Source organism: Rattus norvegicus, chromosome 10 (genome assembly GCF_036323735.1).
Source record: "Rattus norvegicus strain BN/NHsdMcwi chromosome 10, GRCr8, whole genome shotgun sequence".
In the NCBI taxonomy this organism is placed as follows: Eukaryota; Metazoa; Chordata; class Mammalia; order Rodentia; family Muridae; genus Rattus; species Rattus norvegicus.
The window spans coordinates 53189280-53205344 of record NC_086028.1 but is presented as its reverse complement, the minus strand read 5'-3'; the positions used below and the strand labels follow the sequence as shown (position 1 = coordinate 53205344).

Sequence of the window (16065 nt, the reverse complement as noted above, 5' to 3'; positions counted from 1 at the left end):
GTTCTCTCTGGCACAAGGCTACCTGAAGCGTGAGGGGCCAGCAGCTCCTGAGCACTGTGTGGTATATGGAAGGTAAGAACGCACTACAGAAATGCTCGAGACTTAATCAACTTACTGCCTCTTTATCTTCATGATTATTCTGGAACTTTTTCTGGAGGCCTTAGCTTTTTTCCTCTGCATGAGGTGTGATGCTTAAAACTGATTATCAACTTCATATTCTTCTAGAATCACCCAGAAGACAAGCCTGTCAGGCCTAGACCAGATTACCTTGCTTAGATTACATGAGGTTGGAAGACACACCCTTAATGTGAGCTTGGGTCCCAAACTATGTAAGAAGGGCAGCTCCTTGTGCATGAGCACAGTGAGGTCATGAGCACCCTGAGGCCAGGAGCACGGTGAGGCCAGGAGCGCCCTGAGGCCAGGAGCACGGTGAGGCCAGGAGCGCCCTGAGGCCAGGAGCACCCTGAGGCCAGGAGCACCCTGAGGACAGGAGCACCCTGAGGCCAGGAGCACCCTGAGGCCAGGAGCACTCTGAGGCCAGGAGGGCCCTGAGGCCAGGAGCACCCTGAGGCCAGGAGCACTCTGAGGCCAGGAGGGCCCAGAGGACAGGAGCACCCTGAGGACAGGAGCACTCTGAGGCCAGGAGGGCCCAGAGGACAGGAGCACCCTGAGGACAGGAGCGCTCTGAGGCCAGGAGGGCCCTGAGGTCAGGAGCACCCTGAGGCCAGGAGCGCTCTGAGGCCAGGAGCACCCTGAGGACAGGAGCACCCTGAGGACAGGAGCGCCCTGAGGACAGGAGCGCCCTGAGGACAGGAGGGCTCTGAGGCCAGGAGGGTTCTGAGGCCAGGAGCGCCCTGAGGCCAGGAGCACCCTGAGGCCAGGAGCACCCTGAGGCCAGGAGCACCCTGAGGACAGGAGCACCCTGAGGACAGGAGCACCCTGAGGACAGGAGCACCCTGAGGACAGGAGCACCCTGAGGACAGGAGCACCCTGAGGACAGGAGCACCCTGAGGACAGGAGCACCCTGAGGACAGGTGCTTCAAGCTCTTGCCACAGGAGCTTCCCTCCAACTGTGAAGAGGAACAAACCTCTTCTCTCTTCGGTTGCTTTTGTCATGGTAAGTTGCTTTTATCCAGATACAGAAAATATACTAAGATTCCAAGTCTTAATTACTTCCTGACTCCAGCCTTCTTCCTGTGTATCTCTCCCTCAGGAAGAAGGTGATGCCTGTTTCTGTTTTGGAATGTAGGTCCTGGGAACCGAACCCAGGTTGGTCCATGCAAAGCACTCGCTCTCCCACTGCACTACATGCCCAACTCCCTACTCTTCCCACAATCAATGACTGATTTCTCTGAAGCACAGTGGCGCCCAGAGGTCAGGGACTCCTCACTACACACCTCCTTGGGTATTTGAAAGTGACCACCAGTGAGGTGCTCTATCATGAGGGTTTAACCTGGCACACTAAGAAGCAGTGTCACTCTGACAGGAACTAAAATCCCAAGACTGTCCACTGAGCTCTGCTCAGCCTTGGAAGCCAGGACGCCTCGCTGACAATCTCAGTCTGATTACTGATTGTACTCCAGGTCTGATTGCTTCTGCTGTCTTCTTGTGAGTTCTCCTAACTTCTTACTGGGAAGTCCCTCACAGCTCCAATCTCCAGTTTGGTGGATAGCTTCCTACACTGAACTTTGCCTGTGAATTTCTGTGAATCTCTTTTCCTGGCTGTATATATATATATGTATATGTATATGTATATGTATATGTATATGTATATGTATATGTACATGTACATGTACATGTACATGTATATATATGTACATATATGATATGTACACACACACACACACACATTGAAGTTGTGTGAATTACCAAAAACCTGTTTTAACTGATTTTTTTGTCTTCTCATGTATTAAAATTTTAAAGAAAACAGTGCGCTAAACTCAAGCTATTCAAGATGCTGTCTTTAAAAGTCAATGTATGTTTCTTCTAAGTGGGTCATCTTGGTGACATCTCTGTAAGAGCCTTGTTCCTTCGCTGAGCAGGGACTGCGGGGTAAGGTCGACACTTCACCCAAGGGCCATTTGCCAGCTGCGGCTTCACTTTACGTCTTTAAAATGCCTGCTTCATGTAATGGCTTATCTACAAAAACAGGGCCACACAGTCTCACTCAGGAGCTCACTAACATCCACTTACAGTTTTGTATGGCTCTTTTTTACAGAATTAAATCATTATACTTAGCTCTTTAATTCACCTGGAATTTATTTAAACTTAAGGTGTGAGGCAAGGACCTCTTGGTGACACTTTTTGACACAGCGTACTTTTTAAAAGCTATAAACAGTCTGCTGTGTCTAGGGACCACTCAAAGGCACCATTTTTACAGCAAAATCACTTTATAATGAGGTCCTCTTGGTCCTTAGTAGCAACCTCCTGGATGGCCTCCAAGATAAATCTATCATCAAACTCATACTGCAGAGGGACGTCTACACTGCAGCAAAAGTCCAAATGCATCCGAGGACTAAAGCTTAGATGGGCCGAGGGTCAGCGCACTGAGAAATGATGAGAAAACGGTTGGAAAGCGGAAAGCAACAGCCTCTGAGGTCCTCAGCTAGGAAAAGACACTGAAACACTGACAATGCTTCATTCAGTCAGAACACAAATTGTCACTGAAAAATAGCTACGCTAAGCCTTTCTCCCAAGTTCGTTGTCTCCCTAAAATTCTCCCCAATGCACAACAGAAAAGCAAGGAGAAACTCCCCTACTCCTGTGATTGCCAATAAACCAGAGCATCTCCTCAGTGTGTAACTCCGGTACAGTAAACTTTCATCCCACACTGCAGATGCGAAAGATGCCGGGCAGCTCAAAATGATCATGTCAATCACCCGAGCTTCTCTGGGCTGTAAACCGACATTTCTGAGAGGCGATGGTTTAGCCATTTAGTAATAATCAAAATAAAAGGCTGCTTCCAACAAAAATAAGTCAGGACTGGCTGCAGACAATCTACTTACAAACAGCAGAAGTGGGACATTGTAACAGTTCATTCTCCATAATCTACCTCACTCTGTCACAGGGTCCAAGGCTTAAGGCCTTGGTAATGGTGTCACAATGGGACATTTGCAACAGACCAGACCCCGAGTCATTCGTCAACTTTACAATGGTGTAGACTTTAAGATGGATCACAATAGAAAAAATAAAGCATGTACATGAGTGTGTATGTGCATACACCCACAGAGATACAAACACATACACATGAATACACAGACAGACAGACAGACAGACAGACAGACAGACATGCCAACACATCCAAGATGTCCAAGTCTTAATCCCTGGAACCTGCGCCTATGTTACTTTCCACAGAAAAGGCAACTTTGCAGATGTGGTGAAGATGAAGGTGTACAACAGGAGAGGAGTCTGAGACTCTAGGTGGACCTGATACACTCTATCAGCTGAGAAACAGGTTGCCCAGCCTGTGAGAAGGAGCCATGACAGAGGGTTAAAGAGATAGGGTTGCTGGCATTGAATACAAAGCTATGAGCCAAGGAAACAACAGATCTTCTAGAAACTGGACAAGGCAATGGGACAGATTCTGCCCTTGGGCCTCCAGAAAGGAATGCAGCCAGCTGACACCTTGATCTGAGCCCCTAGAGAGGCAAACTGAACTTCTGCCCTTCAAACCGTAGCGATGTGAGTACCGTCACTACATGTGTGCTAATTTATTGTGGGAGCACTAATACGATCAGTTCTGAGAGTCCCTGTGGAACCATTACGTGTGTAGATACTTCCTATATTTAGACATTCAGGAAAACCATCCTCTAAATACGAATCACTCAACTGTGGGAGGACAGTTTGGTGGCAGTAGATAAAAAACAAAGGGACAGTCATCGGAACATATTATGCCAAAAATAACAAGCCCAATTCTAAGCAAGCCACTAAATCTTACCAATTTACAGAAAATATCTAGGTCACAGGATATGCTGAACAACTTATGAGGAATGCTCTGCAAGAACCAGCGAGGGGAAACGACAGAGTAAACAACCCTGTCCAACAAAGTGCACAGGAGAATAAAACAGTTTGAAGAGGATCATTCATACTGTTAATACACTTGAGAGACACACCTATCAGTTACAATGGATGGCCTGCATTCATACCCTGAAGCAAGGAGTCAAGAGGAAAATACTACAGAAAAATCAGGGAAATAGGAAACTAGCTGTTTGATTGGACTGAGGAATTATTTCTAATTTGGCAAGAGTAGTAATTGCATTGTAGTCTTTAAAAAAAAAATAGTCCTGGGCAAAGAGAGATGGCTCAGAGGTTAAGAGTACATACTGCTCTTACAGAGGACTCGAGTTCAGTTCCCGCCACCTACTCTGGGCAGCTTAATGTTACCTGTAACTCAGCAGATCCGACACTCTCTTCTAGACCCCATGGGTACTTGGATTCACATGTGCACATGGCCACACACAGACATACACATTTATACATAATTTTAAAAAATAAACATATCTTTTTAAATGTCCTTATATTTTATAAACATATTTTATGGTATTTAGATAGAATATTCTGAAGTATTCACCATTAAAATGACATAATGTCTGGAGTTCACTATAAAAATAATCCCAGGGCATAGGTATAAGGATTGGAGTTCAGTCCCAAGAGCCCACGATAAAGGTTGGATGTTGTGGCATGTGCTTATTATCCAAGTACTGGGGTAGCAGAGACAGGAGACCTCCGGGGCTTGCTGACCAGGCAGTCTTGCTACCAGCCAGGCATCAGGTCCCAGTAGGAGGAAAAAGGTAGAAAGTTCCTGAAGAACAATACCCAAAGTGACCTTTAACCTCCACATGTGTACAAAAAAAAAAAAACCAAAAAACCTTTGGGCTGGAGAGATGGCTCAGTGGTTAAGAGCACTGACTGTTCTTCCAGAGGTCCTGAGTTCAATTCCCAGCAACCACATGGTGGCTCACAACCATCTGTAATGAGATCTGGTGCCCTCTTCTGTTGTGTCTGAAGAGAGCAACAGTGTACTCAAAATAAATAAATAAATCTTTAAAAAAAAAAAAAACCTTTCTGTGTACCGTATATCTATATACATGATGCTGAAAACACACAGATAAAACCAGACCAGCTATGGGGAGATAATTACTGAAGCAGAACAAGGAAAGGAACTCAAGTACATTTGAAATTTTCCACAGCAAAAGGTCATCACCATGTCAGCAACAAAAAGGAAAAGGCTAGAAATGTGAATCAGTTGTAGAATGCTTGCCTAGCATTAACAGGGCCCTGAGATCAGGCTCCAGCAGAGGGACCAGGAAGTCTATAGCAAATGCTCAAACCTAGAAAGAACAGCTACAAAATAATGGAGACCAAACTATGCTGACTTAGGAACTTCACCAACAGACACCTAAGAAGGAGGGGTGTGTGTGTGTGTGTGTGTGTGTGTGTGTGTGTGTGTGTGTGTGTGTGTGTGTCTACTCGGGTACAGTAGCCTGTACTGACCACTGTCTCCTTCCTCTGCTCTATCCTGATCCTCAGGAGACCAAGTTACTGTCATCACCATAGTCACCTCTACTAAGGTCTATGTACTTTCTAAACTAATGCTTAAGTATCGGGCTAACCTTAGGTAATTGGCTATCACAAGGCCTAGCTTCTCAGTTGATCAAGAAAGGTATTCACTGTCGTCAAGTCTATGATCTAGCAATAATTTGGGGCTACTTTCCAGAGTATTTCTCAGTCTTCACACTAAAGTACAGAAAGGCTGGGAAGGTTTGTATATGTTTGGCCCAGGAAGTGGCACTATTAGGAGGCATAGCCTTGTTGAAATAGGTTTGTCACTGTAGGTGTGGGCTTTAATACCCTAGTCCGAGCTGCCTGGAAGGAAGTCAGTCTTCTCCTAGCAGCTTTCAGATGAAGATGCAGAACTCTCAGCTCCTCCTGCACCATGTCTGCCTGGATGCTGCCATGTTCCCGCCTTGATGATAATAAACTGAACCCCTGAACCTGTAAGCCAGCACCAATTAAATGCTGCCCTTATAAGAGTTGCCTTGCTCATGGTGTCTGTTCACAGCAGCAAAACCCTTAGCTCAAGACTAAGGCCAAAATGCAATCAGAAATGGCTTTTTTCTGACTCTTCTTTATGTAGTATAGGGGCCAGCAATAAAGCAGACCCACAGCACATCACGAGGTTCCTGGAGCACAGGAAAGGCTATGAAGCATTTGCACTAAGTCCTTCTTTCAAGTTTGTGTTCAGCTTGATAAATAGCTTGCTACACTAGCAATGCTACAAGGGACCCAGCATTTCAAATCACAACAGCAAGAAAGAGCAGGGAAATAAAGTGACCCAAGACACAGGCCAGTCCACCGGTCCCTAAACCAAGAGCTGGAGGCCAGCAAGGTGGCCAGGGGTGGGAATCTCAGTGGGGGAGACGCTCCGGTTTAGAGATGCCACTAAGAAGCATGCATAGCATGGACTCATTCAAAGCCTGAGCAGTCCCCAGTGCAGCACGCTCTCAGGGATGGAAATACTTTTCCTGACTGAAAACGGCTTTCCTTGGTAAATAGAAATGACTGGAAGGCCCATTTGGATTAGGGTGAGGCAGTCCTCCAAGGAGCCATGGCTGCTGCAGAGCAAAGCGCCATGTGTGAGTTGTGCTGTGAGCTAAGCGGGGTTGCCTTTCATCTGCTCCCTTCCCGTCAAACACGGTAATGGGTGAAGTATGCAAAATTAAGGACAGGGAGAGCCAGTGTTTTGTTTACTCGGTAATTTCATTGTGAAGGGAGTTCAAAATAGAATTAGACTCCTGTTTCTGGTCAGGATGGACTGACAGGGACCAGATTTCCTTCTGGCCTGGATGAACAAGGAGTGGAGATAACAGGCGAAGTATTCACTCAAATCCACTGTTTGAAGAAGCATCCATCAGCAGACAAGGCAAGATCTCTGAGAGGGGGACACAAAGGAGCCTCACTCTGAGTTTGCCCAGACTGCTGCCTTGTGAATGCTCCCGTCAAGGTGAGGGGCCCAGGTGGAATCCAGTGGGCATCTTGAATTGAGTCCAAAGGGGTCAGTAGCTGGAGTACTAGAGTGAAGAGAGCAGCACCGAGAGAGCCCTAGAGTGTTGCAAGGCATCGGCACCAAGTCCTCGCCCGTTTCAGAGCTTGGAAGTACTGAGAGAAAGACACCCAGGGCTGAGTCACTTCAAAGGGTAGAAGGAACCATGCTCTAAACCCAACCAGGGCAAGCCACCAAGCAGATGACCTCAGTACTCCCAGAGCACCATGCAGAATATCCAGAGTGGTTTGGGTTCGGCAGTATAGTAAATTACCTCTGGGCCAGAGGCAAACTTGTTCAGTGGGGGCCACAGAGGAAGCATTTGAGGCTTTGTGGTTCACATGGTCCCTAAAGCAGTCATTCAACTCTACATTGCAAGTGGGAAAGTAACTATAGATATTGTGTGAGTGACTGAGCATGGCTGTGTTCCCATAAAACTGAATTTATGAGCCCTGAACTTTTAATCTCATATAATTTTTACAAGTCACAAAATATTCTTTTGATTATTTTTTACCATTTGAAAAATTTAAAGCTGTTTTCAACTTCCACACCATGAGAAAATAAGATTTGGCTCATGGGCCAGGGCTTGCTGATCCATGCTTTAAAATATTTTAAATACCTCTTTCATCTGTCTTTAAAAGCAAGATCCAGGGTCAGTGAGATGCTCAGCTAGAAAAGCACTTGCCTCATGGGTCTGATGATAGGAGTTCGATTACAGAGTCCATGAAAAATTGGAAGGAAAGAACAGACTCTACAAAGTTGTCCTCTGACCTCAAATGTGCACCATGGCAGGTATGCCCCCATACATTGTGTACACACACACACACACACACACACACACACACACACACACACCAAAACATTTTTAAAATGTAAAAATAAAAATATGACCCAAATAATATAACTATATCCCACAAAAAATATTTCTAGAAAATTAAAGAATATCCAGTACTTAGAAAGAAAAAAGGGCTGGAGAGATGGCTCAGCGGTTAAGAGCACTGACTGCTCTTCCAGAGGTCCTGAGTTCAAATCCCAGCTACCACATGGTGGCTCACAACCATCTGTAATGAGATCCGATGCCCTCTTCTGGTGTGTCTGAAGACAACTACAGTGTACACGTATAAATAAAATAAATAAATCTTAAAAAAAAAACTGTACTGGGTTGCAGCAAGGACAATAAGGTAAGAAGAATAAATTGGAGGTATCTGTAATGAAATTAGAAGATACAATCGTCTTACTCATAGACAACATAATCATTTGTGTCAAAATCTACAGACTCAACAGTCGTGAGAGTAGGCAAAGCTGCGTGACCCGAAGATAACACGGATAGAAAGAGCAGCTGCACATGTGAGTAATGGTCAGACACTGGACATTTAAAATGCTGTTTACAACAAAAGCGTAAAACACTCAGGGATAAGACTGATCGAGGACACATAAGGCGCACACAGTGAAAACTGGAAAGCAGTGCTAAGAAGACTTAAAGACCACGTGAAGACTTCCTCGGTGATAACCCATACTATGGATTAGGAGATGTGTGTTGATGCCACATTAGTTCTCTTCTACATAATCTAACAGTGTGATCTCAAGCAAAGTTACATGCCTTGATGCAATTTTAAAAAAAAAATCAAAGCTGACTTTAAAATTCAAACAGAAGTATGAAAAACCCAAATAGCCAAATTACCCAAAACATACTGAAGAAAAGAACAGTTGGGTTGGGGATTTAGCTCAGTGGTAGAGCGCTTGCCTAGGAAGCGCAAGGCCCTGGGTTCGGTCCCCAGCTCCGAAAAAAAGAACCAAAAAAAAAAAGAAGGTGGCCCCAAATTCTTAGGGGTTGGGGATTTAGCTCAGTGGTAGAGCGCTTGCCTAGCATGCACAAGTCCCTGGGTTCAGTCCCCAGCTCCGAAAAAAAGAAAAAGAAAAAAAAAAAAAGAACAGTTGGATGTCGTGTATTGCTTGGTTTAGTGATCTACCAGAAAGGCACAACACCCATGTCCCACCTAAAACAGACCAATGGTGGAGAACAGGGCCATGTACGTATGTCCAAGTGTCAATGTATGTCCTTGTATGTCAATTTATGTATGTCCATGTATGTATATACAGGTATGTATGCACATGGCTGTTTGATTATTTTTGACATTCAGCTTTTTATTTTATTTTTTAATGGTTCTAAGCCAAATAGATACCTAAATGAAAAATGCACTGTGTCTACATAACAATTCAAAATAGATCAGAGACCTGATGAGAAAACCCGACACTATAAAATTACTAGAGATAAAGGAGCAACAAATCTTGTGGCTTTAACCTACTGAATGTTTTCTTCGATATAATCAAAACATCAATCACACAAGAAAAAACCTGATCAAGTGAACTTAAGAACATCTGTGGTAAAATCATTACTGAGAGACACTTGTCACCTTGTCACCACCTAGCCAGCTGCCCTTGCAGGATCCTAAGGAAACTTATTTTCCTTCTAGAAACAAAACCCAAAGCTGACAAGAGAATGGTGAGGGGACGTATGAAAATATCTTACAAGAAGGTGAAAGAGAAAACTATTTCTAAAGACATAAAGACATCTTAGGCAAAAAAAAAAAAAAAAAAACCCAGCACATGTGAAGAGTCACGTGACAACTCAGATGCATTTACAAATTATCCATACAGAAAGAAGCCAGATCCCCTTCCCCCGAAGAGAGTAGATGCTGTCTGAGTACACTCCCATGAAACTGTGGAAAATAGAAACCAATTAACAGGGATAGAAAACAGATCAGCTGTTGTCAGGAATTGGGGAGAGACAACAGGAAGACTCTCAGAGGTACATGAAGGAGCTGCTGAGAGCTGTGTGCACCATCTTGATTCCAGTGATGGTTTCTTCATACATACATGAGTGTGTGTGTATGTGTGTGCATGGACTTACCATGTTTGTTGTATCAAAGTTCATCTATACAGATCAAAGATGCGCTATTATGATGAAGCCAATTGTATTTCAGTGAATATGCCTCTAAAAAGAGTAGCACACGCACTGACATGGGAAAAGCATGAATGGTAAGTTGAAAACCATGGAATGATACACATAGTGAGATAGCTATGTACCCCATTTACCCCTATTTACATAAGATACATGTACTTACACTAAACATATGCACAGATGTAAGTGCAAGTGAGACTGAGGACACACACGAATCTACTTAGTTTCGAGACTGGAGATGGAGCACGGAGTACTCCCTCTCTTGTCTGTCCCAAATCTTGCCTGAACAATAGAACTTCTGAATTTTTAAAAAAGGAGAAGCTTTAAAACCAGCATATCTTAAAGCAAATGTGGGGGAACCTACAAATAAAAATCTGATGGTCCAGACGCCTTGCGGGTAAAAGGACGAGCTGATGACGAGCTGATGACCCCTGCGTCAGAAGCAGCAAGGAAATCTTTCCTCAAGCAGCTTGAGGCAAAACAAACAAACAAACAAAAACAAAACAAAACAAAAAAAGTCGCCCTCTTTACAGCAAAAATAATTTGACTCTAGTTTTCAGTAGAGATAAAGAATAGTCGAGCATTGTGTGAGGACAGCCAGGCTTGCGACCCACAGTCCTGGAGTAATCAGTACCTTGAATAATTTTCTGCTGCTGTTGCCGGATCTCATCGAAACCCAAGCCTCTGGTCTCCTCCGGCTCCTCACAGAGCCAAGGGTTGGGAGTTCCTCGCTTTGCTTCTTCACTCATCAGGCTGGACCTGAGAACAAGAGCAAATGCATTGCATATCTCACAAGACACAACCTGGCTGAAAATCACTGCCATGAGCACGGAGCTGGCCAGCCTGGCACGCTTTGCAATGCCAGCTCCACAATTTATCGCACGGTTGGTTTATTCTAGGGACCATGTCCAGGGCTGTAAGAGATCTGAGGCTATGACATGGTACCTTGACAATTACACAGCCTGAGGAAGAGACGGTGGGAGAACCCAGCACTCTACTATCCCTCCAGAGATTACATCTCAAAACCATAAAGCCATCGAGAAGATGTTTGTTGATCCAAACAAATTTTGTTTCACAGGCTTTGTGACACAGAAGGCAGAAATATTATTTTCATACAAATATATACAAATAAAATTACAAATACTTTTTCATGCAAATATAGTACTAATAATACAGATTACAGCATGAAAGAATAATAAAATCTATTGAAGGGTGCTTGGTTGCTCACAGAAACACATTCACAGTTCCAACGCAACTGTCTGACTACTGTCAAAACAATCACTGTGTGTGACTGTCTGCTGTGATCAGTCCCCCCCACCACGCCCCGGAAGCAATCTACATTTGGCTCTTGCATAGCACATCTTGGTGTCCCATCTAAGGACAGAGAATGTGGTTCCTGCCACTGCCTCCCGGTCCAAAGGATGTAAGATTCCTGTTACCCAGGAAACTGCCTCTGACTGCTCCCATGCAGAGTTGGACAGGATTCACGCTGCTGCCCTTGTGGAACCTGGGAGAGGGATGGTGGTGGCATTGTAGGAGTAGCAGAACAGTAACAGTTACCGTGGATTAAGCAACTGCTATGTGCAGGCTCTTTGGCTGATTCTGTACACTTACTCATTTCTCCATCGCTTTATCATTCTTCAAGCCCTGGTGGCATCTCTTGTGTTGTTTAGAAGTAATTGCCACCCTACTGTTTGGCCTTCCAACTAGTGTCTGACAACTGGATAGGAACTGGACATGGAAACCACCTCCCCTATGCTGTACCCTGCTCCCCAGTATAGAGCACTTAGCCATCAGTATGTCACCCACTGGCAATATACAAACTGTAGCATCTACCTGAGGAAGTTTCAGCAAGGATTAACTAGAGTGATTTATGTATTCAAAATGATTTCCTCAATGTTTATTTAGGGCACTGTTTTAATCAATAGGGATAAAGAAAAACAAACTACATACAATCTGACCAAAGTTTTGCCCTGACAACACACAGCTTCTCCTTGTAGGTGCTATCCTCGTGTGTGTGTGTGTGTGTGTGTGTGTGTGTGTGTGTGTGTGTGTGTTAAAAGAGGGGATAATAATGTATGCAAACTTCTGAATACAGTGCTTGGGAAATGACATCTTTTTCAATAAATTAACTGTTTTCATGATATCAATACTGCATTGTCTACCAGGAGGTATTAAAATTATTTTAGTAAACATATCCCAACATTCTATTAATTTCACTTTTTAACTAAAAAGGGAATATATCCTTGAAGAAAACCTAGGCCAACTGCAAAGACTGTTTTGATTCTTTGGACTAAGATTTTATGCACAGGTCTGGTCTCTTATTCAAATGTGCCAATTAACATGTCAAACACAAGTATGACTTTCTTCCAGTCTATCAAAAAGATAGACATGTTCTTCAAGGCTTTACTTTACATGATTGGCCCCAAGAACCCAAGATGTCGAGGCTTCACACTTACTCCATACATAATCACTTAGCTTCACCTAGCTTTGAAGACAGGGAAGAAAGAAATGAAAGGGGAAATGAAGCAGGCAATTTGCAATCCAAACAAATCCATTAACACCCGAGTCATCTTGCAAGTGCCAGCAAGTAGCTGTATGGGGCTCACTGCAAAAGCCTGGGTCAGACGCCATAAAAATCGCCTGAGACTCGGGAGTGCATCGGAGGCCCAGAGGCTGCTCTGAGCAGTCATTCCAGTGAGTGCACTGCAACTGAGTGGTACTGCTCCAAGGTTAGTGTCAAGCCCTTGTCACACAGACAGACAAACACACACGTCCACATGCGCGCGCGCATGCACACACACACACACACACACACATACACACATACACAAAATTAAGGTATTAGTATTAAAAAATACAGCAAATGTGAGGTAATTATAAGCAATGTCAGTACATGGCAAGTTAGGACTACAGCTGTGTTTACGTGTGCAGCTTGTGTGTGGTGTGTGTATATTTCAATCACCTATTAGAGAATAAAGGTGAAAACGAGGGCACAAGCTAATATCAATAGTAAGCATGATACTACGGAGTATTGACTTCCCAGTGTGACCTAATTCCCAGAGGGAAGCCACGGCCTGCTGCCTGCTCATCTGAGTTGGCGCTCCTAGTTTACTGACGTCCTGGACCTACCAGGAACACACCTGTAGCTGCCTGTGTCTAAGTATCTGCGTGCAGTTCGCCAGCTTTCGCAGACTACTTTAGGGTGATACCTACTATTAGTCACTACTGCTCTACAGACAGTAGCCTTAGTAGAGTCACATCAGACTCTGACGTAAGGGTGAAGAATGGTACATGAGTAGGTAGAATAAGCCAAGTGGTTAAACAACAAACAAACAAATAAACAAAAGACAGGCATGTCCTCCCTCCCTTTCCCTGCAAGAAAATCACCAAGCTGAAGACTTTCCAGTGTATCTCTGCCCCTGGCATCTTTAGGAACCCTCAAGTAGTAAACATACCTTTGCCCCATAAGCTTTTCTTCTCCTCATCTCAATTGTATTTAGTAAGCCATTGGAACCTGGTGCTGCTGCGGCTGCCATTAGCCCTCTTCTACCTCTCAGCAACGGCCAAGGTCTTCCTCAGAGATGGCTCCTGTCCTCATGTACAGCCAATATGTACTCCTGTTAGTACAGCCTAGCTTCAGACCCTCCTCGCATCTCCTATAGCCCCATTCTGCTGCTAGAATAACCTAAAACTAAAGTCTTGCCATAATATCTCCCGAGCTCACAACTTCTGGGACTCCCTAGAACTCTAGGTTACGTGTGAGCTTCCGTGTGAGCTTTGAAAGACGGTCCCAGGGACCCAGCAGCATCATCTCCCAGCGCCCCACTTCCACAGCCTTCATCTGCCTGAGTCCTACAGCCTGCTCACTACCACTGAGACAAAGACACCAACTTTCACACTCTCATGTTTTTGCATGAGTCTGGAGTATCCCCACCCCCACCCCTTTGTCCATCTGGCAAAATTCTATTCATCCCCTAAGGCTCAACTCAAATGTCACTTCTGCTGCTGAGTCCTTCCTGATCCCCACTCCATCCCCCTCTCCTCGAATCAATCACTCGCTGGCACTCCCATGGCACTCTGTTCGCAACCTCGAACGTGGCATTTATCAAGCAGGATTGTAGCTAGTTATTTACTCATCTGTCTCCCTTCCTAAGTTATGAGCTCTGTGAGGAAGGAAGCCACATGACATCCATGTTTATATCCCCAGCACCCAGAAGTGGGAGCCTTAGAATATACTGGAGAAGCGGCTTTCAGGAAATGCTTACAAAAATGGGGCTGGGAGCCACTGAGGGCTTTGACTGGAGGGAGTCAGCATGAGAACTGATAACATTTTCATCTTGAGAAATTAAAACAAAAGTCCTAATCAGCTGCTACCTGCCTTCAGACTTAGCAGCAAAGGCCGATGCTCTGAAACAGATGGGGAGAATTACTTTGAAAGGAATTCTGTCAGTAAAACATCTTCCAGCTAAACCTAGCCTTCGCGGTGACAAGTCAGATCTCTTAAGTTAAAGAAAGGACATGCTAATTACTATGCTTCTGAGGTAGAACAGACTTGATTTTCCTTGTTAAATCACCGTGGATCAAACCCATCCTTCCACGGGGCTACAGCCACAGCATCTCCTGTTTCCTTTTTTTGTGATAAGGCCAACCTGGCCTTGAATTCTTGGGTTTAAACAATCCCTCAGCCTCCACTTCTCCAGGTGCTGGTGATACGGCTAACAAGATGGTGGATGGGGTGTGTGTGTGTGTGTGTGTGTGTGTGTGTGTGGTTTGTTTTTTAATAAATAACTTTTATCCATATTCTTTAAAGATAGACCTTATCTATAATAATATAGAATTATTAAACATGATAGCATATTAGAATCCTCAACATGTTTCATGATCACTTATAAGGACATAACATGATTTCACCCTCAGCCTCCCAAGAAAATAATGCATGTTATTAAATTATAATAACATGGGGGTGGGGGTGGCACATAGATAATCCATCTGTCTGCTGACAAATTCAGTTGGAACCTGTCAGAGTTCACAGGGAGGGCACTCTTATCAACTGAGCAGAGAGCTGAAAAGTGAATTCCAAGAAGTAGCTTTTCTTAGCATTTCAAAAAGATGTCAGCTGACTATGGAAAAATGTTTGTTTTGTCTGGAAAAGAAAATATCAGTGTTTGAGCACTCACAGACCACAGGGAGGTTTACAGTGAGGAGCAGAGAAGCTATTTCTAGGGTGTCAGAGAGCTGGGTTGCATCAACAAAGGTTTCTAGCTGGCCTTGCCTGCAGATGTGAAAACGCCGTTGTGGAATGAAAGGTTAATTCCTTTTTTCAAAACGTTTTGTGTGGTTTTGCTCCGTGGACATAAAGATGCACAGAGACTCAAATTTCAATCAGAAATGGACTCTCTGACATAAATTCTTCAGAGACACACTCTGGCAACAATGTGCAGACTGGATTACACTGAGGAGAGGCTGCGGGGGTTGGAGGGGGAGGCCAAGGCTGGTGTGGCAATTGAGGTGGGTGGCAAAGGAAGTCAGAAGGAAAATGACAACAGGGGCCCGTGAGGAACAGACGACCAGCACACTGATTTAAGGTTACCAGTCTGAGGGAGTAGACTGGATAGACGGGGTGAGAGAATCAGCCCAATCAGGGAAAAGGAAATTTCTCATTAGCATCACAGTTCAACACAGCTTCTAAAAACAAACCCCAAATAACACCACTCACTCCAGGTCATGATCGGTGGACGTGTGGAAAACTTCCTTCAGCCTGATAGGCCACAGCATCATACTCTGTGGCCCCTCCACCCTTCCGTCCATCTGCCTGCCTACCCATCCAGTCAACTGAATGGCTTCCATATAGCAGACGCTAGTCTAGTGGCTGAGAAGCGAACAGGACTTAAGTACCTGATCTCATAAGATACACTAGGGATGAAGAATGCCCAGCACAGTGCCTAACCCAACGTTGGTTCTCAAGATATTTGTATTGTTAATGTCAATAGGCAACCCCTACTGTGTTCAAGCCCAGACTAGACAACTCACACACAGAAAATGTTTCCCTGCCTATCTT

At 44.5% G+C, this 16065-nt stretch overlaps 1 protein-coding gene across 12 annotated transcripts in view; it reads right to left on the bottom strand.

The window, feature by feature from the left end:
- Positions 1-16065, bottom strand: part of Stx8 (syntaxin 8) — a 239341-nt gene that overhangs the window by 188568 nt on the left and 34708 nt on the right. For all 12 annotated transcript variants that reach the window (XM_063269743.1, XM_017597495.3, XM_063269744.1 and 9 more), the window contains one exon: positions 10639-10763. In XM_063269743.1, the coding sequence (XP_063125813.1) occupies positions 10639-10763 (125 nt within the window). The remainder of the gene's footprint in view (positions 1-10638; positions 10764-16065) is intronic.